The sequence below is a fragment of the Nelumbo nucifera genome, chromosome 6 (assembly GCF_055504915.1).
Source record: "Nelumbo nucifera cultivar China Antique chromosome 6, China Antique-T2T, whole genome shotgun sequence".
Taxonomy (NCBI): Eukaryota; Viridiplantae; Streptophyta; class Magnoliopsida; order Proteales; family Nelumbonaceae; genus Nelumbo; species Nelumbo nucifera.
This window is the reverse complement of record NC_142654.1, coordinates 20,409,347-20,437,203: the sequence shown is the minus strand read 5'-3', so window position 1 is coordinate 20,437,203 and position 27,857 is coordinate 20,409,347. Positions and strand designations below refer to the sequence as shown.

The 27,857-nt window shown below is 37.1% G+C and overlaps 1 protein-coding gene and 1 long non-coding RNA gene across 2 annotated transcripts in view; one reads left to right on the top strand and one right to left on the bottom strand.

Moving 5' to 3' along the window:
* Positions 1 to 364: 364 nt before the first annotated feature.
* On the top strand, positions 365 to 12,019 carry LOC148790648 (uncharacterized). Its single transcript, XR_016077150.1, has 2 exons — positions 365 to 531; positions 7,094 to 12,019. It is a non-coding gene; the product is annotated as an uncharacterized LOC148790648 (long non-coding RNA).
* Positions 11,792 to 27,857, bottom strand: part of LOC104608422 (MACPF domain-containing protein CAD1-like) — a 33,416-nt gene continuing 17,350 nt past the window's right edge. Inside the window, exons 6-7 of the mRNA XM_010274419.3 lie at positions 16,585 to 16,748; positions 11,792 to 12,616 (exon numbers count right to left, since the gene is read on the bottom strand). Coding sequence (XP_010272721.1) covers positions 11,972 to 12,616; positions 16,585 to 16,748 — 809 coding nt within the window. The 3' untranslated portion in view covers positions 11,792 to 11,971. The remainder of the gene's footprint in view (positions 12,617 to 16,584; positions 16,749 to 27,857) is intronic.

Sequence of the window (27,857 nt, the reverse complement as noted above, 5' to 3'; positions counted from 1 at the left end):
TTCTTTTATTTCTCATGTAAATAAGGCAATGCCCATTTTAGCCATAAAAATCCAATATTAAAAGAAACATTTTTGTTCCATTCAAGGGGGTGGGAAAGTTATTTATCCATGTAGGAGATGGGTAATAAACTTTCCCTGATCCCCACATAAATCTAAAAAAAGAACATGGGATTCTTGGTCAATGAGATTTTTCCTCCTTCTCAAAATCCAAAAACAGAAAGCCCCCTTAAAAGCAGTTGAAGTTGAATAAAAAAATTTAGGGACAACTTAGATGGGTACGGGTTGGGATTTTGTTAAAATTTAAATGAATGCGGCCTATAAATTTGAGCCCAATGCAATGCAAAATCGCCAATCGGTTACCCAATTTGCACCCCTAAAAGTTAGGGTGCATGCGAGGCCCACTGACCATACCATGAAGAGCTTGCAGTTCTGTGGGTTTGATCCCACACCTTCACTTGGGAAGTAATGCTGAGTGATCATCTCAACTGTCGTGCCATCCATGAGATAATAGATATGAAGAAATGCCACCAGGTTTGGCCAGATCTCTTAAATGCAAAATCCCTGTGCATATTTCACAAGCATGAACATTCAACCATGCATTAGGAATATCTTTCCATGAATTTAAAATACATGTATGCGAGATAGTTTTTATATATGACTGAATTTTGTATTCTCAGAGTTTTGCTTTCAGAGATGATGATTCTCAAATTTAAACCTTGATTGAATCAGTTTTTTATAAAAGGGATTATAGACAACTTTTAAATTTCATTATCAATAAAAATAATATTTTTAACGTAATTTTTAGAATAAATTAACTTTTTAAAATAAAAATATTGTTCATCTCCTTCCTTCTCCAATGTCAATGGCAATGGCACCTGGCAGAGCCAAAGAACGGGAATTGCTTTCTATGACGGTGTCGCCCACAAATGACAAATCCACCCTATGCGGCCTGGCAGAGCCAGGTGCCAGGCCGTTCTTCTTCTTTGGCTCAGTTTAAAAATCCACGTATGGTCCATGACTCAGTTTAAAATTAAATCCCCATTAATTCAATTTTGGGTAATCCAAAACTCGACCAAACCAAATTCAAAAGCCAAGCTCCGAGTCCCAAACCAGCACATTCCTAGAACGGGAATTGTCATTTGGCTCTGCCAGGTGCCAGGCCGTTCTTCTTCTTTGACAAATCTACCATTCGCCCACAAATAATCTTTGGCTCTACCAGGTCCTTCTTCTTCTTCCTCTTCTTTCTTCTTATGCTTTTTCTTCTTCTCTGCATCTTAATTTGGAGCAGAGCTGCTATGAATTCATCTATAAACCATCTGGCCTCCATTCCTTGAAGAAAAGCCCATCCAATCGAAGGAATCTCGACAACCACGAGAACCAAATGCTCTTCACCACTCACCAGATATTGGAATCATGGATACAGATATCTCGGGAGCTTCTCCAATGAATTGGACAAAGAATCGATGGCTAGGAATTCGGAACAGCACCGAGCGACTGCTGGTTACTCGAGCGAATTTGGAAGCTTCTCACAGACTTATGGACCCGGACAATTTTCTCCGCCTGAAAAACCATCTTGAAATAACTAAATTGGAAAAGGTCGACCAATGAGTTGTTTCTTCTTCCGCAGTCTCCTTCATCACAACGATTCTTCCCCGTTCAAGAAGAACAATTTTCGTGATCGTATCACGAAATAGATATACGAACTGTATAGGATCATTTGCTGGAATGGGATAATCTTCCAAAGATCTAAAGGAAGAGTTCTGGCGATCTTGGGCGTGGAGGTGGATCCAAAAGGAGGGCTAAGGGTTCGGGAAGTGGCCATTAGGAGTGGATTCGAGTCGATCCGAGTCAAATAGTACCAGGTTCGAGACTATTCTACAAGGTTTGAGTTCGGTTCGAGCAAAAACCTTGAGCTCGAACTCGACTCGAGTCAAGAATTCATAAGCTAGAGCTCGGCTCATTTTATATTTTATAAAAATAAAAATTATATATAAATTTTTTATTTTATATTCTCGTAAGCTTAATTGGGCTTGAGCTCAGCTTGTTGCCACTCCTGGCAGCGATGAAGCTCTTTCATGGCCATGGAAAGGAGGAGGAGGAAAGAGAAAGATAGAGACAAGAAGTGGGGAGATTTATTCGGTGGTTTAAAGGAGAAAGGAGATGAATAATGTTTTTACTCTTTTTTTTATTTTTTTTTTAAGTTGCCCTATTCTAGAAATTATGTTAAAAAGATTATTTTTATTGATAATAAGACTCAAAAATTGTCTTTATCAACTATAATCCCTTTATAAAAAGGGCAAAAGAAAATATCACTAAAATTTTTCATATTAAAAATATGCTTTATCCATGATGCTAAAAAGATATGATACTGGATTCTGCCCATCTTTCAAAAGAAAGATGTCTTTTTCAAAGAAACAGATAAAACAGTTCGAAATCCTCTGTAAATGAAGTTGAGGCCACTATTAGGCACATGAAAGAATTTGACAATCTCTCTAATTCGTTAATTTTCTCTTTTTCAGAATTTTCCTAATTTCTATAAATAATTAATAACGATGTTACGCATGAATGTATGTATATATACGTATGTTTGTATATATTAGATAAACATTTTGTATGTTTCTCATATTAGATAAAAATTAGGGTTAAAAGACAAATCCCATTTAGAAGCCATTACTTGGCGTAATGGTAAAATCTCGGGCTATTAAATGAGAATACAGGTAATTTTGAGAGCAACTTTGTGCAAAAAAAAAAGAAAAAAGAAAAAAGGTAAATGAGATATTGAATTTGATTCGTTCTGTTCGATGACTATACCTTCAAAATGTTTCAATGGTAGTTACTATATATGTCAAGGGCCAAAGGGCCAGGTTTGGCATAGACTGGCCTCACCTCAAAGGCCGATTAAATTAAAGACTAACCCGACCTGACCCGATAAAGGTAGGTTTATCATTTAACCCGACCCACTAACATACCCAATGGATTGTGGATTGATTTCCAACTATATCAAATTCTATTTTCCTGTTCTCATATTGTCTCCGCTAGTGGAAAAGAGATTCAATAATGTTAATAATATAATACAAAGTAACAAACTAAAGTTGTATGTGGTATAATTGCTATTTTCTATTTGAAACGTTTTGTATTTGATCAATACAAGTCAGCATACAATGTTATTTAGGGCTATTTATAATTAAAACAAGAATACCTTAAAAAGGCAGATATGGGACTTGTCATTGATGCTTATAGTTGAAATGTCAGTTTGACTTTTCTTGCTTTATGAGGTGAACTGTAATCATTATAGCTGAAATGACTCTCGTATGTGATGTGAAAATACATGCCTTGCCAATTTCTATTGATCAAGCCGAAATGTTTCAAGTAGAAACAACAATGGTACCGATCACTATCTAAATCGTATGATCATACATAAATATGCGTTTGGAAACGATACAAATAAGTGTGAATGTAAATATATAGAGTGTAAAGCGGTTCGTATAAATTGTAGAGTTAGGTTAATTTAGCATTGTTAAATTTACCATATTATTACTAAATAGACTTTTAGCTGTAATGGATGCAAAAAATCCATTTGAATGCAAATTTACCTCTTTTTTATTGATGTACTTTTACATCTTATTATCAATGTAATATGCATTGAAAAATGTGTTTTATGTTATTTGTCAATGCATAAATGTAATGTTGTCAAACACAGGCAAAAGTGAACCAAGGTGCAAATTTACCCTGGGCCGGGATTTACACTCCATTTGCATTGTTTCCAAATGCAGCCTAAAGGAAATGCATTTTGTGTGTAAAAGATAATGTGCATGAAATGGTTTAGAATTGCAACCTCTCCTGTTGGAACTAGAAAGAATTTCAAACAACATGCTATATGGCCCAATGTATTTTGGTAAATTAAAAGAGGGCAACAAGGGAATGTCATTGGACTAGTTATCTCTAGGATCCATCAACCCTTTACAAAAATTGCTATAGAATAATAACATATTCAGGGACCTCACCAAACAGCATGAGATTTTAGGTTGAATTGTTGTTTGAGATGGTATTAGAGCTTGTTTCATCAAGTATTTTAGTTTCTAATCTTCATTGTCCCATTATAATTAAAAAGTTTAGCACAATGTATGGGTGGGCCTATGCTTGTCCACTCCTTAAGCCTGATGATCTTTTTGTATGAATGGGCATGTTAGAAAACAAAAACGTATTCAGGGACCTCACCTAATAGCTTAAACTTCTAAGTTGAACAGTTCTTTGAGAGATACTTTAAATCCATGATAAAGTCCTATACTATTAGTAAGATCAGTGTTAAGAAGTAAGCATAACAAGCTTTTTTTTTTTTTTGGGGGGGGGGGGGGGGGGTTAATTGGAAAATAAATAAGAAAGGAAAAGGTTGTGGAAAGTACATAGAGAATTTCATAAAATGCCTTAGGCTACATTTGGTTCTAGGGGAGATTTTGGTAGGATGGAAAAGGATGGTCAGAGAAAAGAAAAATGGGTAAAAAATTTTCACATTCTATTGTTTAGTTAGAAAGGGGAAAATGGTGGGAAAACTAATAATAATAATAATAATTAGTACAATTTTGTTATTGTTTTATATTTAATTATTAATTATGAATTATGAATTAGTATGTTTACTTTATTAGTTTAATAATAATTTATAAAATATTTATTTTTATTTTTTATTTTTTATTTTTTTATTAATAATTTTAATATTTTATTATTATTTGGAAAATTATATGTAATTGATTAATATTTTTTAGAAATTATTTATTTTAATTTATTTATTAATTAATTTAATTACATTGTTTTATTAAAATATTAAATAATTAACTATTTACTAATGGGTATGGATCTAATATTAACTCTTACAGATACTGCAAAAAAGGTGTTTTTTCTATTGAACAAATTCCCCCTCCCTTCTCACTTGTTTCCCACCAAAATGGTGGTTTGCCACATCTCAACAATTGAGATTTGAAAATCCCCACCTTCTTCCCATCCCATCTCATGAGTCATGACATCCCATAAACCAAACATGGGAAGGAAAGAAATTTTAAAAATATTCCATTTTTTTCCATTCCCATCCCATAAATCAAACGGACCTCTCCAATAATTTAGTTTTCCTTTCTCACCATTTTTTGATAAAATCGTATGCAATGCAATATAATGGTACAAGAAATAAAATTTCTCAGTTTGCAGGATTTCAGTGCATTCAAATAATTGTATGTCATTGAGGCACCATGTCCCCCATCCATGTGATGTTTGGTCAGTTTTCTCATGATTATTTGTTCAAATAAAACCAAGATTCAAACCCAACTTCCGTTCCAGATGGGTCGCTAGATATATTTCGGAAACCAACACCCAAGAGACGACACAGCTATGGACAACAAACCAAATTTGGGTCGCTAGATAACCAAACCAAAGTGAGGCCCATCCCAAACAAGGATTCCATACAGTCCACCTCTGTTTTGGATCTCCAGAGCCCAAATAATGCAGGTTTATTTTTAGGCCCACCTTCTACTTTAAGGTCCCCATAGGTCAAGCGAAGCGTAAGACCAACCTTCATCAACTTACCAGAACACCAAGAGGAGCTGGTAGAATAACTTGTTTTCAACTAAAAATGAATGAAACGAAAGTTGAGTTGTCAATGGATCGGGTCTGGTTCGGGACACGGTGTACCAGTCCCGAATGAATTATTAATAGGGATAATTGGGTCTGGCCCGATTTGTTTTTAAGCTGATTTAGCTCAATTAGACCATAAAATTTATTAACTATATAACAAAAGTTACAAGAAAACCAAGAAACCTTAACATATTATTAACTATATAATCAATTCAAAACAGTGACAACCAGTCCCAACTCAATAATTAATTTGGACAAAAACCACAGAACTAGAACCACATAAAAGGTTTGGTCGGTTCAATTCTCTTGGATAGATCCGACCCATTGACAGCTCTATACAAAAGCAACAAAATCTGTCATGGCAATAAATCAGGGTGCATAAACTTATCACTCACTAGCATTCCTCATTTTATCTTGGGCAATTACCCCTGAACTTTCATTTGCGACATATAGACCCCTCTGAACTTTCAGATTCTCACTAAGATTCCCTCTATTAACATTTTGTCAGTTAATTTTAAAAAAGATTTTCATGTGGTTACTTTTTAAATCCCCAAACAACCCTTTTCCAGCATTTTTTAGCATATTTTTGTTGATTTCCATTTATTACTGTATTAGTTGATATTAATTGCATATTGTGCTTATTGCAATATGATAGAGTGGGGCAAGTTTTGCTTCATTCTTCATTGTTTTTCATTTTTCTCTGCTTTCTCCAACTTAATAAGAGAAAATAAAAGAGGTCAAAGAAAATGTTTACCTTATTTATCTATTTGTTTTCTTTCCTATTTTGGTTTGTCTTGTTAATCAAACTAGGAAAAAGCACTTTTTTTTAATATCCTTTTTCCATTATTCCATTTTCTTTGTAACCAAATGCAATGTAAAAAGGCAGAAATATAATTATAAAGTTGAAAACTTTCCATTTATTTAAAGGTCAAAATAGAAGGAAAGTAGGAAACTGTTAAAAAGGAGTTAAAAAAAAAAACCAAAGGTTAGAAAGAGTCAATAGATCACCCCTAGAAGATGGGGGGTGGACCAAGAAACTGTTCGAGTACAAGAAAGGGCAAATCTAGCTAGACGGTGAGCAACCTTATTACAATTTCTTGGACTGTAACTAAAAACATAGTTATTTAGCTGATGGGAGAGCCTCTTGCATTCTGCAATCACAAATCGGAGTCGCCAAAGTGGGTCACTGTTCTCCACCAACAAGAGGTCGATGATAGGTTTAGCATCAGTTTCAATAACTGTGTTTGACAGGTTTAGAGAGAGAGGGCCATTCTTAAACCTTACAAGAGAGCATTGGCTTCCGCTACCTGTGCTGGGCAATGGTCTAAAGGAACTGCTCTGGCGAATGGGCCACTGCGCCATCAACGTTAATTTTGACTGACTCGACCGGACGGCGTTTTTTTGCCTTCTGCTCAAATCCCTTCCATGATTATGTGCGCCTTGGGGAGGTTGATGGGTTCTTTGGATTTTGCAGGCCATTTCCCAGTTTTGTGAGCATGATCAGCCATGGTGGATCGAGGGCCAAAGGACTTTGTGCTCAAAGATACCTTATTTCCTTGCTTTCCAACTTGTAAGAGCAAGGCTGTAGGATGGGTGGTGCCCAACTGCCCATTAACATCATCCAGCTTTCATCAGAATTCAATCCAATCCTTTAAGGAATTTGACAATATTTGGATGAGATAAAAATGTCCCTTTTAATAATAGAATTTTTATGACTAAAATAGTTATTGCCTTATTTACATGAAAAATTAAAGAATATGAATAAATGCACTTACCCGAAAAAGTGCATTTACTCAAATAAATGACTTACCGAAAAACAAACGGGGCATTAAAGTAAAATGTGGGTGGACTTCCACTCTAAGAGATAGTGCAGAACCGAACCAAACAACTTGAGTACTGGGGCGTTCAAAGAACAGGTGGTGAATGGTTTCTTTGCATCCTGACAAAGAGGGCACGTAATGTTTATGTTTGACAGGTTTGCATTGAATAGATTGGACTGCTTTCAAGAGTACTTTGTACAGTTCTACCTCCATGTGATAAGAGCTTCCTTTTCCAAGATGCAAGTTTATTCCTCACCTTCTCTAGGATGTGATTCCAGTCACCAATGAAGTTTTTCTTAGTAAATAGTGGGTTGCCTAGATACTTGTCATTCAGTTTCAGCTGGGTGACGCCAAAGATACTTGCAATTCGAAGCCTAGCCCTCCTGTGTACATTGAGGGTGAAAAAAAATAGCTGATTTTTTATTGTTTGGATGTTGACCAGACCAATTACAGAAAGATTCAAAGATTTCCTTGAGTTTAACAGCTTCATGGTGAGAGCTTCTTCCTAAGAGTAACAAGTCGTCTGCAAACAACCGAATCTGAATCCATTGAGCTGCCTTGCTTCCACGCTATGAATGAGATTGTGGGACAAGGCTTCTAGGCAGGTAATGAAGAGGTAAGGGCTTAGAGGGCAGCCCTGTTTAAGACCTCTTGTGGGAGAAAAGACTTGACCAGTATCCCAATTCTGAAATTAACCTTCATCTTTATCATGGATAAAATGTGTCTTCCTTCATCGATACCGACAAGAATTCCTATTAATCCCCATCCCCATTCCTGCTCTGTCAAAATAATTCCCATCCCCAATCTGATAAAATTGGAAAAGTTAAGTCCCTATCGAGGACGAAAAAATTTGCCATCCCTACCATTTAAGAATCCCAAAGCATCTAACATATTCATTAAGAAGTTCCATTCGATCCCATCATAGGCCTTAGAGGTCCTTCCTCATTGTGTGGATCACTTCGTGGACTATGATTGTATTATCGGTTATCTACCAGGTGTGAAGACACCTTGCATGGGGATGATTTTCTGTAGAAGTGGTCGAAGTCGGTTGGTGATGATTTTGGAGCTGTACAATCATCATGGTTTTACATATATCTCATCATGATTAACATTCGGGAGCTATAAAATCCCTAATTAAGGATTAGAGTCATCATAACTAGCTATTGTAATCATACATCCCATCTCTAATATGCAGAAAATTTATAAAAATTTAAAATGGGAAGAAGACATATTTTAAAAATGATTAAATTAACATAACATTCTCTCAATTGGTGAAAAATAATTAGGGGTGTTATATTTTTGGATTTTGAGAGGGAGAAAGTGTTCTTTTTTCAGATTTATGTGGGGACCAGGAAAAGTTTATTATTTTTTGTATCACTTACGGGTAAGTGATACCAATTTTCTAGGTAAGTAAATAACTTTTTCGTCTGGGGGAAAGTTGCCAACACTTGAATGGGATAAAAATGTCCCTTTTAACAATTGAATTTTATGGTTAAAATGGTCATTGCCTTATTTACATGAAAAATAAAAGAAAATGGATAAATACATTTACCTGTGTAAGTATTTCCTGGAAAACACTTACCTGAATAAGTGTATTTACCCGGATAAATAACTTACCAAAAAATGAATTGAGCCTTAAAGTTTTGTTTCAAAACATTTTGAAAAGAATTGAGTGTGCACTCTGACGTGAAAAAAAAAACCACCTATAAAGTGAGAACTGAGAAATACCAATAACCATCAATGATCTGTTGTGTACCAATGCTCCAAAAATCATCTATTGCGTACCAATGTTCTCTATATATAGACACTAGCTTGTTTTGTATCATTTCTATTACAATAAGGTACATTACCTTGTAATCACTCTTGTTGTCCTTTGAAAACATAATCGTCTAGCAAAGTTAGGATTCAAATATCTCGTCATTTCAAGTTTTTCTATCTTGTATGTAAGTATATAATTCTTGGTTGCTTATAGCTATCACCTAACCATTTTTGTTGTTTGCCAATAATCTATGCTTGAACCACTCTAGTATCTACCTAGGTATCTGTTTGTGTACAAACTTAGGTATCTTAGGCTGCATTTGGCATTCCTTATTTTAAGGATTTATCTCTTTTTTTTTTCTGTTAAAATGTCCCTATCAATACTGAGTTTTTAACTGTAAAAAGAAAATAAGTACTTAAAATAAATAATGCCAAATAGTCTTAATCAAGAAAATTTCCAAAAATTAACACCTTATTCATCCTTTTTATACTAATATAGATATAGATATAGATTAAGATTGCAAAAGTTATATTTAAAAATTCTCCCATTGCTCAATACAATCTGTTCCCCAGTCTGCCAATTCAACTGCTCATTGTTTAGCAAACTTTAGCATAGGATGCAGACTTGGTCGTTATGCCATTCTTTCTTACACCATTGTATCAATCAATGTTTTTAAAACTGACCCAGAGGCCAAAATGTTTTTGCCTCCGGGCCACGGATCATCGGTTCAATCATTTGGATCAAATAAGTCAAACCGTGCTATGTCAGAAAATACATACATACATATAGCTATAAACACATATTTTACCAATAAGTAATGTACAATTACATTCTACATGTAATATATGCATTACTTTATATTTTAAAATTCAGTTTTTAATTTTTTTTTTATTTGTAAAAATGTTAAAATTGCAATTTGAGCCCAAAAAAAGGTTTTTTTGACAAAAATAGTGAGGCAAAGTGCCTATGGCCCCTTGAGATGCATAGATTTCAAAAAATAACCCAAAATAAAAAATCCTCAAAAAATCTGTACATACATAGAATGTGTAACTCATGACCAAACTGGACCTGACCTGAAATCATGGTTACGGATGATGATTCAGACGGTTTGAAGGGCTGAAGAATTCAGCCCCGTTAGTGTGCATCACCGTTGGTTGAAGTTAAGCAAAACGAGCATTCACAACCATCCGCCCTCCTCTCTTCTCCTGTAGCAGATGAGACATCTCTCCTCCCTCTCTCTCCCCATTCGCTCGGTGGCGACTTCACAACCATCACCGGTGGCGGGATCAACCTCAGGTATTGTTTTCTTTGCACCTTTTCTTCTTTGTTGCATCCCTTCTTCATCCATGAAAACCAACTTTAATTCCGATTTCCTCAAGAGCAGGGCAACTGTCTAATCCAGCTAAAGTCAGAGGAGTCAGCAGCTGGCCAACGGGGATCCAAAGGGAGAGGTATTGCAGCCGAGACCAACATTTCTTCTTCTTGGGACTACATTCATGAACCCATCACCGGTGTACCTGCATTTCTTCTTCTTGGGACTATCATTCATGAACCCAGTAGCAGAGCAATTGGATGTGTTGGCTTCCTCCGCAGATTCATTTAGGTCGAAAGCATGTCGAGGGGCGGGCTTATTGCTAGGAATCTCGGACTGCTGTAGGCTGTCCCATATACAATCTATGTGCAACCGCTGGATCCTGTCCCAAATTGGCACCAGAGCTCGCAGTGAGGATGCAGCATCGAGGATTTTGCAGCAGGAGATGTTCACATCAACCAGCGTTTTCCGGAGCATGCCAGCCAAGTTCCTCATTCCCATCTCTGTGATGTTATTACAGCCTTGAACCTCGAACTTGGCCAGTTTTGGGCAGCCACGGGAGATGGCCAGAAAACCAGAGTCGATGAGATCGCCAGTGTTCTTGGTGGACGAAGACTCCAGCCCACAAAAACGATTAGGGTTAGTTTTCATAGAAGAAGAAGAGATGCAACAAAAAATAAGAGATGCAAAAAAAAACAATACCTGAGGTTGATCCCATGATGGTTGTTTGTCACCGGCGGTGAACAGTGATGGTTGTAAAGTCGCCGCCAGGCAGAAAGAGAGAAAGAGAGAGAAAGTCGCCGCCAGGAGAGATATCTCGTCTGCGACAGGAGAGGAGAGGAGCAAAACGCTCGTTTTGCTTAACTTCAACTAATGGCAATGCGGGGCTAAAGCATGCATTCACACAATTCGAAGGACGCGTAGCACGTCCTCCAAATGCGCAAACGGTGCGCTGACTAAGGGCGCCTCGCCCAGCTTATGCAAATGCTTGCTTACCCAGAATGAAGATCAAACGGTATCATATGTGGAATCATGGAACCAAGGAGTTTTTTATGCCTACAACAGCTGCTTCCGGACATGTTTTTGTTCTGGGTGCATAATCAAAATATTGTCTCTTTCTGGGGTGGCAACAGGAATTATAATTACAACAAATGAGCCCATTATCTCATCTCTATTCGTTGCTTGCAGTCAAATTTAACCACATTGAGAATTTACAAGAAATTATTCCGAAATAACAATATTTATCAGAACAAACTAACAGTTCATCCATAGAACAAAAAATTAGCACCAACTCGAAAGAACAGAGCCTCGGATAATTTATAATCAGACACTAAGAAAACTGGAAGTATTTACAGAAGAACGAAAGAACAAGTGTGTTGACTGTGCAAAAAAATTAAAAAAAAAAAATGCCTGATAGTGCTGTCAGGAACTCGGGGAATACAGTACTACAACAACGTATCTTCAGTAGTTCAGTAGGGAGTACTTTACACGTAGCACAATCTTTCCCTTCTCCACCCCAAGCTTGGCACCCGTCACTAACCAGTGACCAGGCACGTCTTGTGGCCCTTTCGACATCTCTGTTAAGTCCACTATCTTTGCCAGCTTCCCAGTCTGACCTGAACTATCAGCCTTTTTATCATCTGAACTACTCTCACTAGAGGACGATGAAGATGGACTGTCGACCTTCTGTGCAAGAGTATTTGAAGGGCTATGATCCCATACTGATCTTCTTATTGTACAGCCTGGTACTTTGGAGAAGAGAAGTTTCAGGTATAGGACACTTTTGGCACCAAAATCCCAGACACCCAGCTGAGCCCCTGTTACAATGTGAACGCCTGAGAGGTCCCCAATACAAGTCTCAGTGTGCTCTATGGGTGCTGTGCTTACATGGGAGAAATTTTTCCACTTGATTGGTTCAAACCACCGGCTATCTTGTTCCTCAGGACCTTGCCACTTTGGTGCCCCAATGGCCATATGTGAATCCCAATGCGGCTGTAGGATCTTTGGAAGAGATGCCAGGTGCTGCAAATGGATAGTGAGTCTATTTTGCTTGCTTCCTTCAAGGCAAAGTCTGAGTCCAGTGACAGGTTTACGACCAACTGTTATCTGCATAAGATGCCAGGATGATCAAAATTAGTGGTCCAATATAAATTACATAAGCCACAGTTTATGTTTCTTTTTGCGAGAAGATAACAGAAACTTCGTTAAACAGAAAAGAGGTATGTTTCTTGATTATGGGTATATCAAGTATCAAACTAGGCAAACAATAAGGCCCCGTTCATTTACAAATTTCTCACTTACCCAGGTAACTAATCTGGGTAAATGTTTCCTGGGTAACACTTACCCGGGTAAGTTCACTTACTCATGTTCTTTTAATTCCTATGTAAGTAATATAATGACCTTTTTACCCATAAAAAGCTAATGTTAAAAAGGGCAAATTTGTCTCATCATATTTTATAAACTTTTCCCCTAATTAGGAAAGTTACTTACCCACCTGAGAGATAGTTAAGTTTTACCCAGGTAAGTGAAGCTCTTTACCGTGGCGCCCAGTACTTAATGCAAAAAGAACACCGTAAAGCAAGGTTCAAAGTATCGATACATATCGGCCCGTATCGGGAGCTTCCTGATACACCCCTACAGAGGGTGTATCGATATTTTGAACCTTGCCGTATCGGGAGCTTCCTGGTTCAGGGGGTGGACTGACCTTAAACCGGCCCCTCTGAACCGGATTTGAAAAAAAAACTAAAAAAACTACCGATACGCCTCTACCGACGTATCGGGCATATCGATATTTTGAACCTTGCCGTAAAGTTGGTCAATGGGAAAGAGATACTCATTGACCAACTTCCCCCCTCTTATTTACTGGTAAACAAACAGGGCCTAAAAGTAAGGATTTGTCAGCTCAGCAGTATATTTAGATAATCTGAACTATGTAATTTATTTCAACAATAAGGATTAAATTATATTCAGAGATAAAAGGTATGCTGGAGTAATTATTTACATCCAACAATAAGAACTCATTATCATCTAAGCCTTGTCCCAACGGTGGGGTCAGCTAAATGATCCTGTTTCACCATTCCATTTTGCTCAGTGCCATATCCATTTTTAAACTCTATGGTGCTTAAATCATTTCTTACCACTTCTACCCAAGTCCTTTTCAGTGTTCCCCTAGCTCTTCTAGCCCCTTCAATTTGTAACAGATCACTTCTAGTAGGTGTTGTATATGGTCTTCTATAAACGTGACCAAACCATCTCAGTCTACTTTCTCTCATTTTATCACTTGTTGGAGCTACTCCTAGGTTTATTCATGACTTCATTTGCTCTTTTGAGTCACTCAGCACCCTTTCTCATTGTTTGACATGATTTGGTCACCATCAGATGGCACCAGATTGCATGCCTCTACTCTTTGAGACCTTCCCCTCCTACCAAAAAGGGAAGATTTATCTACTGCAGTCTGACAGTAGATTTCATGTTGGTCAATTTGGGTAGAGAGCAGTGCCAGGCTTTTCTTAGATAGAAGAAACGGAGCCAAGAATTCATCATTGACGTCATAATAATTAGGTGTCAAAGCCTCACCAGATAGTCGTATTGACTTTTTGTGGATGATGTGGTCAGAGGGTGGTCTCACATGGCGTCTTCTATTAGGACTAGATATCATTCCAGTAACTTGTCCCCACCCCACCCCAACTCCTGCTAAGAGGTACAAATCATAACTCTGATAGGTGCTCTTCAGGAAAACCAGGGAGATTGGGTGTTGGGGATGTTTATAGAGATCATTCGGATGAGATTGTGTTGTTTATTCAGGCAGAATTGGTCAGGGTAATTCCATCAGATCATAACTGTTCTCTCTATAAGGTTTCCTGTTGACTCTTTAGCTTTCCCCAAGGTGGAGTGGGATTTTCCTATGGTGATAGGATAGTTGAGAGGGGGCAATGACGGTGCCTGGTTGCTTCCTCATCACATTAAGGACATCAAGTCTATCATTTCCAGTGCACAAATCTCATTCCACAAGAGCACAAGGTCAAAACAAACCTCTAACCGACTCATTGGAGAGGAATAGAGTTGAAGGCAAGTTGCATTGAAGCTTGCCTTTCCAGAGTAGGCATCTTGGTTTGGGGCTTCTGTTGCATCTTTTCTTCTCCCCATCCCCCAATAAAAAAAGAAAAACAAAAAAAAATCCTGTTCTTATCCTTTCTTTCCAATGAAGTTTCATCTTACCAGTGAAAAAGAAAGATTAAACACGGGGTATTTCATAAAATTGTCATATGCCTATGGAAAATGTTCATATAAAGGTTTAGATATGATTTCTCTGCTAGATAGGAATTTTCTGTAGGAAGAGATAGAACTTGTATTATTTTGTAGAGGTCAATTTAGGTCAGTTATGTCAGTCATGCAACATAACAAGGAAAATTTCCAGAAACAGAGGGGATGATGAAGGAAAGTGAAGGGGATGACACAAATGTGAGTAAAAATGCTGAAAGGAAACCTGCAGTTGAACACCAGGAGTGTGTTGAGGAAGGGGTAGGAGTTTCCGAGACAGAAAAAGATGATAAGGGTGAGGAAGAATCAGAATCAGGAAACAAAGAAGAAAAGGGGGGAAGGACAAGTGAAGGGAGAAGTGTGTGAGATTCATCGTCCAAATGTGTACAAAAGGAAAAGGAATTACAGAACATTGCCATTAGAATAAGATGATAAGGCTGGAGATGAAGAAACTGAATCAGATGACAAGGAGGTTGTCATGGATAAAATTTATGTTATTGGAAGATCAATAGATTTGAAGAAAACGGTAAACACTGAGGTCTGTGAGCAAGACTTTTTTTATAGGAAACAGTAACTTTCATTAATATTGGATAAAAGTGGAATGATACAAAGGTCCAATCCCTTAAACTAGGGATTCCGACCCCCAGCAGGTTTACTATTACAACTCAGCCCAGAATAAATCTTCTCTGTTTGTCCATTTTGTTTGGAAGGTGAGCAATATTTTGGGTCCACATTGTATTAGGGGGAGGAATTTGCAAGGAAAACCTTCAAAAAATTGGAGGAAAAGTATACTCCGGAAAAAGAGCAGAAAAAAAAAAAAGTGCTTAGTGAGTGGAAGTTCCTAACCTCAGGGTTAAGGGTGTTCAAGATAGTTTGAAAGTTCTTAGTTTAGCAGGGAACAATGAGAATGAGGGAAAGGAGGAGGTTGGACTTTCAAAAGAAATATGGTTTTAGAAAGAACCAATGAGAATCCTTTGGATTCACAGGCTTTTTTGGATGGCCCTACTGCTGTGACTGAGGCGGTTCAGAACTAAGAAAAATCATCATACTGTTCAGGTCTCAAAAGTTTTTGCCAGGTTGAAAGGGAGATTATTTGGTATTGGGCCTTGTAGGAAAGTGAAAAGAGTTAGGAAGGGGAACAAGACAAGTAAAGGAGGTCTTGCACAACCCAATGAAATTTCTAGGCTTTGAGTGTTGGTAGAAGATGTCAAGTCAGAGGGTTTGTGCTTTTCGTTTCTTTTGGTATTAAGGGGGTGATGAAAATTGTAAACTTGGTATGGTGAGTTGGGGTCGGGAGGGCAACTTTTTGTTGTTTTTCTTGCTTGTTTGGGTCTGTTTTGTGGGGGGTTTCTGTATCAGTTGAGGTAGTGGTATTGATTGCTGGAGATTAGGCTGTGGCTGGTATAGGTTTTTTCTTATCTCAAGTGGCTTCTGATCACCTTTCTTGTACTTTCTTTTTATCTTACTACCAAAAAAAAAAAACATTTTCCAGAAGTGAATGTATCATGTAGTGCAGGAGTCCAACATGTGCCCAACATAAGTACTTCATCCATAAAGCAGTTTGTGTACAACATAGGCAGATCTTTGGCCTATTGCTTTCACTTGTGAGCTCTATTTTCTTTAATGTATTCTGAAACTCAAGGACTTTCCCTAAGTGTCAAACACAAATGTGTCATGAGATTCATCAAGGTCATCACAAAACAGAAATGGTGCTTTATGCACAGGCAGTTAACTTTATAACTGAGATTTTTCTCTAACTTTGCTTCTTTAAGCTTTATTTTTGTAACAGAATTTGATCAATACAATGGAGATACCTGATCTGTGCTGATATAAAGCTTGGGGCCCATCAGGCTGAACTGCAGGGATGGACACACAGGCTCCTTTCGCTGATATCCTGGAACATTACTTATTTCAGGTGCCCAGACTCGTGCAATTTGAAATTCCAAGAAATATTGTAACTCCTCTATAGGTGGTTTATCTGAGAAAAAGAATATTAAATTACAATTGTAAAATAGAAGCAAGAATCTTGCATGTAAACTTGCAATACAAATATATCTTGAATCAGAAATTCCTTGGTTCCTCATGGTCATTTTGTGCACAAAATGTAAAGAATACATATGTTTCTCAGTTAACCTAGAGTAGCTTACTCATTGCAGAGATTAAAAAGATTGTCTTATCTAACACATTTGTGGCCAACGAAGGCTCAACATTTTTAGTTGGGGTAATTTTTTTACTGTTTTGGAAAACAAAATGGAAAGTGCCCCAAAATAGAGTTTCAGAAAGAATGATGGAACTAAATAGTAAAAGATAAAAAATCATAGCAGAGCAAGTACAAAGCTGCAGTTTTTGTTCCACTGACTATACTTGTAGGTATTAAATTTTCTGTTCTGTCCACTTCACATGCAAAATCAATGATTGTTCTAGTTGATGACGGTTTCATGCCTGGTTCTGACCTATGTCTGCAATGTAGAGTGGAGCCAGAGCTTGGAGTATAGTTGAACCATTGGTCCTACATTAAAAAAGATCCAAAAGTTTCAAAGTGTTGTCACCTCGTTAGAATGTGAATGTGTATGTAGTTCGAGACTTTGAGCCTAACAGCATTCTAAGGGTTAACATTCAAAAATTACTTTTGTGGTATGTTGGGAATTTGGAGAGAAAGGAAGGCTATTTTTTTATAAGGAAAGGAACTTTAGAAGGATATGTGCAGTATATTAGCCTCGCTCGTTCTTGATTAGATTCTGGTTCTCTCATATTTCAAAGACATGGACAGTAACTTTATCCAGAGGAATCAACACTTGTCAGTTTTTCTTTTTTTTTTGATATTTTATTTTGGTAGAGTGCTCTCTCGACACTACTTTCTCTTTGTAAAGGAAGATGGAACAGATAGCAATGGTTCAAGTAATCCACTAGACCCAGATCCAGATCCAGATGCCAGTGAAGGTGCTAGGACTCTCAGTTTAGGCAACCCAAGGCGCCATGCTGATTTTCCTGAAGTAGAAGATTACTCTCCCATTCTAATCTATCAATCAAGCTCTCAATTAGGAATCTCAAAATAGCAAGTTCTAATTAGAGCAGATTGTTATAGAAAAAAAATTCAGAGCAGATAATTCTTTTATTCTTTTGTACTTTCCTATTATTGTACACAGCTATGTACCCAAACCCCTCAATGTGTGTGTTCATCTTTATGGTCTCTTTGTATGAACTCTCTTTTTTCTTTTCTCCCTGTTTATGATAGAGGGGAGGGGGTTGCATGTATAACAGTTTTAAATTGTTGGTTTATTAGTAATACTAGCGGAGTCCCGTGCAATGCACTGAAATACCTGATATCCAATATGATAACAGAAGGGATTAAAAATAAATGTAAACATTATATCATTGTCCTAGAAAAAAGTATTTTACCTAATAAAAAAAGTTAAATAGGTAATTGATTAATCTAAGATAATTAATTAATTTACTTTTAACACAAATAGAATCTATATATTTACCAACAAAATAGGGCAGTCTTTATTAATATCAAAGTTTATTTATTTATTTATTTATTTATTTTATTGGAAACGGTAACTTGATTACTGAAAATTAAGGTACAATTTTTTTTTGAATTACAGAACTGCCCAGAACAAACTTTCCCTCACTCTCCCTTGTTTGGCTAAGGTACCAGCCAGACCATTAGCTGATCTTCTTTTCCACATGAAGCCTGCATCAAGTTCCCTTGTTATATTGAGAATTTCCCATATGGGCTGTTGATACCTCCATGCTCCCAAATTGCCTGATTGCAGCCAGTCCATTAACAATTTAGAATCTCCTTCTATCTCCACTTGGTGTAATCCCAATTGCTTGGCATATTTTACACCTTGAAGCAGAGCTATCACTTCTGCTCGCAATAAGTCTCCCACCCCTATTGGACCAGAGAACATAGCAACAATTCTCCCATCTCCATCTCTGAATACTCCCCGTATATATCAAAGTTTTTTTATCTCCAATCACTACTTATCTAAATTAAACCAATATATAAATTAACTTAACTGCGTATAGGTACAATTAATCCAAGTGTTTTTTTTTTACTTCAAATATAAACTACATTAACATAGCAGGGGCCCTGTGCAATGCACAGACTTTGTTAAACAAAATCCAAGTGGAAGGACCATTGTGACATTTTTAATTGGGTAAAGCCAAACTAATTCGAACCCAAGAATTATTTTTGAGTTATGTATTGTTAGATAAATTTGTATTAATTTTTCCATTAATGTTTATAAATTTTATTATGGTTAGATAAACGGTTGTTATTTTTTATTATTATAAATTGAATTTAAATGAATGTTATTTTTTATAAATTTTTGTTTTGATTCTTACTATTTTTTATTAGATTTTATTCATTTTCATTTATTTTAAATGAAATTTAAATATAGGTGCAATATACAAAGAATAATTTTAGATTAAAAGACTAATTAAAAATATCTAATGAAATATTATGCATATATATTTACTAAAATTTAAACTTGTTTTAGTATTATTTATTAATACTTATTTTAATTTTCCTAATTTATCTTAGTATTATTTTATTGTGATTAACTTTATGTGTTGGTATTATATACTATTAATTATTAAGTCTTTACTACTATTACATGTATTATTTATTAATACTTATTTTAATTTTCCTAATTTATCTTAGTATTATTTTATTGTGATTAACTTTATGTGTTGGTATTATATACTATTAATTATTAAGTCTTTACTACTATTACATACTTAATTTTTTATTAATTTAATATATTGACATGGAGGAATTTAGGAATGTCAATGGGGCAGATTTAGGGCCAAGACCGTACTCCCCAACCCCACCACCACCTCTTACAAGAAATTAGAAGAAGACAAGAAGAGAAGGAAGAAAGGAAGTTCAAAAGAGGATATGAAAGATTCTTTTTCTCAAAACATAATTTCTTACGACCCTAACATGATGTGTATTTATAAGAAACCTAGAGCTGAAAATTACAATTAAGTCCCTACTAAATATGAAAATTACAAATAGCTCCCTTACTAAGAAGAAATTTTACAATTAAACCCAAATTGTGCATTAATCAAAGTAACTCTAAGCTAATGTCGTCTATGCCTAAAATAAGTATGAATATGTGGTACTTCAATCTCAAAGTGATCTTCATTAGTGGGGATAGCAATTTTCTCCATCCCTAGAGATGAATATAAGAAAACTCATCATTGAAGGAGACTCGGAGGTGGTGGTAGGGTGGCTGAATAAAGAAAATAGTAGGTTATGGATGTACAGTAATGAGAGGAGAAAATTTAGGTGGCTGGTTCAAGAGATGGAAATTAATATCAGCTGGGTGAAAAGATCAGCTAACTCTTTTGCTGATGGGTTAGCTAAGCAAGGAGTCGAGAGGGAGTTAATGCTTTGGGCACAAGTGTAATTTTTTCCTTTTTCTGTTCTTGGGAGCTCAAGCTCCAGTTGGAAGATAATAAAGTTTATCTTCCTCCTTGTAATTATTTTTGTGATTAATTAATGAAATGTGGTTATTGATCAAAAAAAAATTCTCCATCCCTACCCAGTACTCATTCTACCCAACCCAATGGGAATGGAGATGGTGATTGCCTTGGCAAGGGTGGGTAAGGGGACGATGAGTGAAGTTCTCAGTACTTCTCACTAGGCCCTGACCCCGATTATATACATTAAATATTATTTACATTAAATATATATTATATATTTGAAATGTTATTTATATTTTAGAAGTTCCCTTTATTTTAAGTAAATCCATTTTTCCAAAAAAAAACTTTCAATTAAAAAATTTCAGGGATTCGGATCCCCAATGGGGAACCTGTCTCCGTCAGGGATCAAGGATGGAGCTAGGCAGAAGAAGAGTCGAAACCAATCCGAGTTTGACTAACTTTGAGAACCACAAGGCAAAGAACTTGAGAAAAATGAGAGGTTCCAGTAACGGGCAACTGGTTCTCAAGGACTAGTCGGGGATGGTCCATGTTGCAGATTTAAGAGAGTTTACAAAAAGAAAGGACCTAAGGCTAATTCTAGACTTCAGAAATGTCTGATAAAGAGCAATGATGCAAACTGTTTAGAAGTAAATGCAGGTAGGAAGACTCAGGGCATCGGGTGAAGTAATCAAAATGAGAAAGCATTCACAAGGGAGAGGGAGGAAAGGAACAGGACGAAGTCTTCTAAAAGAAACATGGAGGAAGAGAGCGAGGAAGGGATGGAGGTAATGGGGGAGAAACCTATTGACAATGGGGGGAAGGATGAGAGAAAAGAAAGTGCCCAAGAAGTGATTGGAGAGGAAAGCAGAGAGGGGAAGAGGGAGATAGGTAGGAATAAATCTGATACCAAGGATGTTAGAGGTACAAAGCTCAATTGGTTGCAAAAGGCTACACACAGACTTATGGGATTGACTACCTAGAGACTTTTGCCCCTATTGCGAAGATGACCTCTATGAGGGTCCTGCTATCTTTGCCAGCTCATTCAGACTGGCCCCTCTTTCAGCTAGATGTGAAAAATGCCTTCTTGAATGGAGAATTACATGAGGAGGTTTATATGTCTCTCCCTCCAGGGATGTATGGAACAGACATGGAGGATAAGGTGTGCAAGCTGAAAAAGTCTCTCTATGGGCTCAAGCAGTCACCTAGAGCTTGGTTTGAAAGGTTTAGGGATGCTCTTGCTAAATTTGGTTACACACAGACTCAGTCTGACCATACCCTCTTTGTGAAGAGGAAAGGTTCATTGTTGGTATATCGTATAGTCTATGTGGATGACATTGTAGTGACTGGCACTAATGTAACAGGGATTGATAACCTTAATTCCTTCCTTCACGCAACGTTTGACATCAAAGACCACGGGGAATTGAAGTATTTCCTAGGTATTGAAGTGGCTCAGTCTAAAGATGGAACATTTATTTCTCAATGCAAGTATGTGCTAGACTTGCTCACTGAAACAGGTAAAATGGGTGCAAGACTAGTGGCTACACCTATTGATATGAGTCACAAGATTTCTGCCTCTAATGGAGAACTATTGGAGGATAAGGGAGTGCTTCAAAGGTTACTAGGGAAACTAGTATATCTTTGTATGACTCGTCCTGACATTGCATATGTTGTAGCTGCATTAGTCAATTCATGCATGCTCCCAGAGATACACATATGGCAGCAGCAGAGAGGATTTTATGTTACTTGAAGAGCACTCCGAGAAAGGGTATTCTTTTTGCTAAACATGGTCATATGAAACTGGAGGCCTATACAGATGCTGCTATCTTCTCTGATTTCTTCCTTCTTTTAATCAGTTTTCCTATTATTTTTGGGACTGTTTTTCTTCTGTTAGCATTGAGAAGGGAAGAGACAATATTGATAAACTAATAGATAGACAGGTGGCAGTTGGGAAATCTCTTGGTCTTTTCTTTTTGGGGGGAAAAGCAGTGGTGAGGAAGGCAATCGAACAATTTGAACAAAATAGAAGGCAAGAAAAGAACAAGAGAAGCACGATTGGAGAAGGGGGTGAGAATTGGGAGGAAGGTGAAGGAAAGGAATCAGATTTCATTGACGAAGAGTGAAGGAAGATGCGGGTTTCGATGCAGGTGAGAGGGTGAAGCTTGGAGGTCCGTAATTGCTCTATGTTGGTTCCTGGGCTCAGCTGGCTTGTTCCAAAGGTTGCTTTTATCGGTCGCTGGTTTCTGCTGTTTTCTTTTGGGCTGGTAGGGGTTTTAGTTGTTTGGGGGCTTTTTGTTTGGGATTTGGTTGACTGTTATTCTTTAGCTCTAATGGAGGTGTTTTCTCAACACCATCCTAGGTTGTAATTGTTTTTTCTTTTTAGTAAATTTTTCTTTTTACTTATCAAAAAAAAATGCTCAATTGGGGAAGAAGAGAAAGGAGAGGCCTGCTGATGTGGCCCAAATTGTTCTAGTGTCTATGCATACATGCATGCAAGCATACATACAGTTGCAGAACACACCTATAATAATTCAGGAAAATAAAATAAAATAGAAAAGAAAGGAAGAAAGAAAAGTTTCAGCAGAAGCTTTGGAAGAAGATAAGAGAATGAAGAGAAGAGAAGAGGAAGAATTTGATCGCTCTCTCCAGCCCTGTCTTTTATTCTTTTTAATTGTAATCTGAGTACAATTCTATGATACCCTTAATAGGGCAGCCAGTACTAAAGTAATAACAAAAAAATAACAGAAAAAGGCCCATAACTAAGGCCCACTACTTAAAGCATAAACATAAACATGACTTAAAATAAAAAGAAATAGACTAAGGCCCATTCAGACCAATCTCTCTCAGAGAGAGATTTTTAAGATACTAGGGCTGTTCATGAGTCCGACCAAATCAGCCCAATCCAACCCAATCGGGTCAGTTTCCCAAGGCTATCGGTCAGTTTGGTTGTGGTTTTCAAATTTGAAAACCGAAACTGACCCAACTATGGTTACTTTAGTATAGGTTTAGGGGTGTACGCATGTGCTTCGTGGTTAGTGGATGGGTCAACTCTATACTCTACACCTATCAAAAACTATATGTTTATTACTCAACTCTTACAATTTCCACAATACCTTTTTGCATTACTTTTGAATTTGGAAAGTCATACACTAAAAGGAAAAGAGGGAAACTTAGTTCTTTGATGTATAAGATAGAACCAGCCTATACTCTATAGACAGTTTGACATTAGACTTGAACTCTTACACTGTATTTGACTAAAACACGCAAATACCAAATAGGAAAAAAAGGCAAATTGCCCTTGACCTCCTCTTCTCACTCCTTAGTCCTCTGTAACTGGCAATGACAAGGCAACTCTATTCACTATCCCCTGTCTTGCAACACTGCAATATAAAAGCATAAAAATTAAGAAGTTGGGTTTAAAAAGGAGAGTGGGCATGGCCTAAAAAGTTCCAATCATCAGGCCCAAAAGGTTGAGCTTAAGGAGAGTGGGCATGACAAACAGACTAACCCGATCAAACTAAGAAGCCAACCCAAACCAACCTTTCATGGTTGGGTTGATTTTCCCTTATGGCCAATCAGTTTCAGTTTGCTTGTTCACCAACCCAAGAGGCTGGTTCGGTCGGCCAAAATGCTTGCAACCAAACTAACCCAACCCATTTACATCCCTATAAGATACTAATACTTTTGCATGCCTTCCTTATATATCAATAAAAGAGAGCTATTGACAAAGAGAGAAAGGACAAAATAAAAATCACTGGTACAGGAGCCAAGTTTTCATATTTAGGGTATTGTGGTAATTTTATCATTTATGGGGTATGGTGTAAGAGCTTGCTCTGTCTAGTGAGATATGGTAGTTTGTATGAGTTGAAGCATGAGTGGAAAAGTACATCAATAAAGTTTACAAGGTAATCAATCAAGAAAAGAGAAGGTCTAGAGACTAGAGCCCAAGGTTTTAAAATGCTGAAGACAGAGGTGAGACTTAGGCCTCAAGAAATTCTGAAAAAGTACACCTTAAAATTTAAGAATAATGAAAATAAACTATAATGAGTAAGGAATAAAAAACATTTTGATAAATTTTTAATGTAATTTTCTAGACTGTTTGGTAGACAGTTATCTGACTACGACTGGTTGAAGGTTTTGAGTCCTACCAAAATACTAAACATACAACCTGATAGACGCAAGATGGATTCTACTGATATGCTCACCTGATTATTAGACCAAAGAACAGAAAACTTAAGGAACAAACTGACAGATGGTCCAAGGGTTTGAGCAATATCAGCAGCCCACAAATCCAATGGTTCAAAAGTGAAGAGAAATCTTCAATTTACTTCGATGCAAAAGGACTCGTCCTTTCAACAAAAGAGAAAAGGGGTGGTAAACATTCGAGTAAAACAATGCAAAGACGGTTAGGAAATAACAAAAGAGAAGACACCAATATTTTGCCAAAGGAACTAGAGGTATTTCATGACTATAAAGTTGTAACAGAAAGGTGGAGAAAGATAAGACTATCACTTGAATGATGACAGGTCAGCATTCATTTTTTTTCTTTTGATAATAAAGAACCATTCATTAAAAAGAGAGAGAATACAAGAAAGGAAGGTGAACCAAGCAGAGAAACGCTAATGAGAGACATCTCTAACCCTCCCCCTCGAACATCTCCTCCTGCCCAACATCTGCCTCATTCCAGACCTCTCCCCCTTCCCCAACTGACATGTTTTTCAGACTCTCAGACTCTCTTTCCTCCTCTCAACTCTTTGATTGCTCTTCTAGCAAAAGCCTCGTCACCCAAAAAGAACAAACCAAGAGTTTTGCCAACTTCAACAATTTTCTCAAGAGTCAGACAACCTACCTTTCCACTTTTTTTCTTCCAAAGATCTTTCCCACTATTCTTCTCTTGAGATGGATTCACCATTTAATCATCCGAACTAATGGCGTCCAGTGCCTCTACCCAACCTGGGTTCTCTGACATCAACACTCTTATCCTCTTCCCTTTTCTCTTATACGCTCTCTTATAGTTTTTTGTAGGACCTGTCCCAACCAATCCAAGATTCAGACGTAAAAATATTTAGTAACGTGAACAATATGTGTGTTGTTTGATGCTTCTTAGGAACTGCCAAATCGACAACAATCTCAGATTTTTTTCCTCTATCTTCCTTCTGTGACTCAGATCAACATCTAATGTGCCAATCACAACTTCCTCAATCAAGGAATTAACAACAAGAGAAGTCTTGTCCAAAGAGCAGCACCTAGCATCTCCCTCTCCGGCTAATATCTAGACCTAGAAATTAGGTTGGATGGGTTGGGTTCGGGTTGGGTCAAGACACTTCGGGTTGAATTGAATTTTAGGTTGGGTTAGCAAATGCTAGACCCTAACCCTAAATGTTCATGTTAGGGTTGACCCAAGGGTCAATACGGGTCAACCCTAAAAATAATTGGAATTTCAAAAAATAAAGGAAAAATACATAAAATTTCAAAATTAAAGGAATTAACTTATTAACCTTAAAATTGCAAAGATAAAAAACTTTAAATTTCAAAGAGTAAAGATTAATGAGTGAAACCTTCTAACAATACATAAATAGTCCCAATTAGACCTTACAATCAAGTTAGTGGGTTGACCCATGACCCAACCCAGTTTTTTCCCAGGTTGGGTTAGATCAAGGCCATTCTCAAATTTGGATAGTTAGATATGAGACCCTAACCCTGTTTATTTGTGTTGGGTTGGGTCAGGTTCGCAGGTTGGGTCAACTTTTTGTTAGGTCTAGTTGTATCCATTTCAAAAACATTAGGTAAATGTCTTGTACTTTCTCAAGATCGTCATCCCCATCCCCAAGACCAAGCTCCACCCCAACAACCTCCTCCTCTAGGCCACATTGAGCCAAAAAAGCAATCTCAAGACAATGAAATATCATTCTAGAAAAATAGCACTCTAAACACTTTCCTGATCCTAATCCCCAAAAGAGCAATCATCTGAAGAATCTTTCTGACCACTTTTGTTATCCACATGTTCCTCTTCAATGGTTGCACTATTCCTCTTTCCATCTCTATTGTAGTTGGTAATCGCCCAAACTCACTTTTCTTCCTTTCCCTTTTGCACCTTAGAAGATTTAGCTCAAACCGACTCCCCAAGCTTGTTAATCTTGAATCGCTTGGAAATACCAAATCTCCTCTTATCCACCAGTAGCTTAGTCAGACAATTAACACATCTATTCTTATTGGTTCAGGTTTTTAAGTCTTCGAGGGTTCAATACAGCATTTAGCAATGTTTGTGTTGATTAAACCCTAATAAATAAGAAAATAATAAAAAGAAATTAGTATATAAACACACAAAATGATTATTTTAGTTTAATAATATCTATTTTATAATTATAATCTCAAAAAAGAATGAATAAAAAAGTTTTTATAGTAGGAAGTAGAAAACTGTTAGGCGATTAGGCGAGGCGAGCCTCAAAGGGCGCCTCGTTGCCTAGGCGTCGCCTTGACAACTATGCATTCTAATGGGCCTCCCTCTCTCCACACCTCTTCGATTCCCAACTTGCCATCCTCTTTAGAGAAAACTTTGTTCAAAATACTCAAACTACCCTCGTCTTCAACCTAGGAACCATCCTGTTCAAATTGACCCCTCAATTTCTCAACAGATTCAGCAGCCTCCTAAGGACTTTTCCTATTCTCTTCCTTCCACAACTCCAAATTATCAACTCACCTCATTGAATAAGATCCTTCAACAACAAGTCTTAGATCATAGTTCTCTCCAGCAAAGTGAAGTGATAAGGACGAAGGCACCGAATGTATTTCAAAAATTTCCACCAAAATGCGCATAGCAACAACGTCTTCCATGAACTCATTCTTGAATTAACATATCTAAACCTGCCACAAGCTTCTCCCAAAGCTTTAAACGTCTGAAAACACCAGGTGTACAAAAGGAATCCCAAAAATATTAGTCCAAAGCAAACTTGATGGACCCAAACCTCTAACCACACCAACCAAAGGATTCCATCACCCAAGCCTTAATTCAAGAGAATGAGAGACTCACATTGTTGTCAAATCAAAGTTTCAATTCAATGCTTCACCCTCATTGTCAAAGATAAACAAGAAGAGACCAGCATTCAACTTATTGACCTGAAACGAACTACTTGGATGCCAAACATCAACTGCCCAATCATCAACTATCCTATCCCTAGCGGCCTCCTTGTCTGAATCAGAATTAACAAACAAACAACCAAGCTCCTCCCCAGTAACCTCAAACACCCAAAGACGCCATCAATCAAATTCACAAACACCTCCCTCATCGTAGATCCTAACACCTAATGAGTAGAGATCCTAACACTCCAAAAAACTCTCATGGGCCTTCAAAACCTCTTCCCTCGAAGGTGGTACAAAAATAAAAACCACATCTGCTGTTAGATGTTTGTCAGATAGTAAACTTCAAGTTCAAACATCTTCTGGTAGGTGTTGGAAAAACTTCACTTGTTCATCTGATTTTTAAAGGTTCTTCTATTGCTTGCCCTCAAACAATTGGATGTTCAGTTAGTGTAAAGGTGAAGACTGACTTTTCTTCACGTTGCTAAGGCAATTTGGAGCTGTACCTGTAACCTAGAAATTGTGATTATTTTTTTCCTGCTTCTCTGTCCAGCACTTCACTTATGGAAGTTCAGGT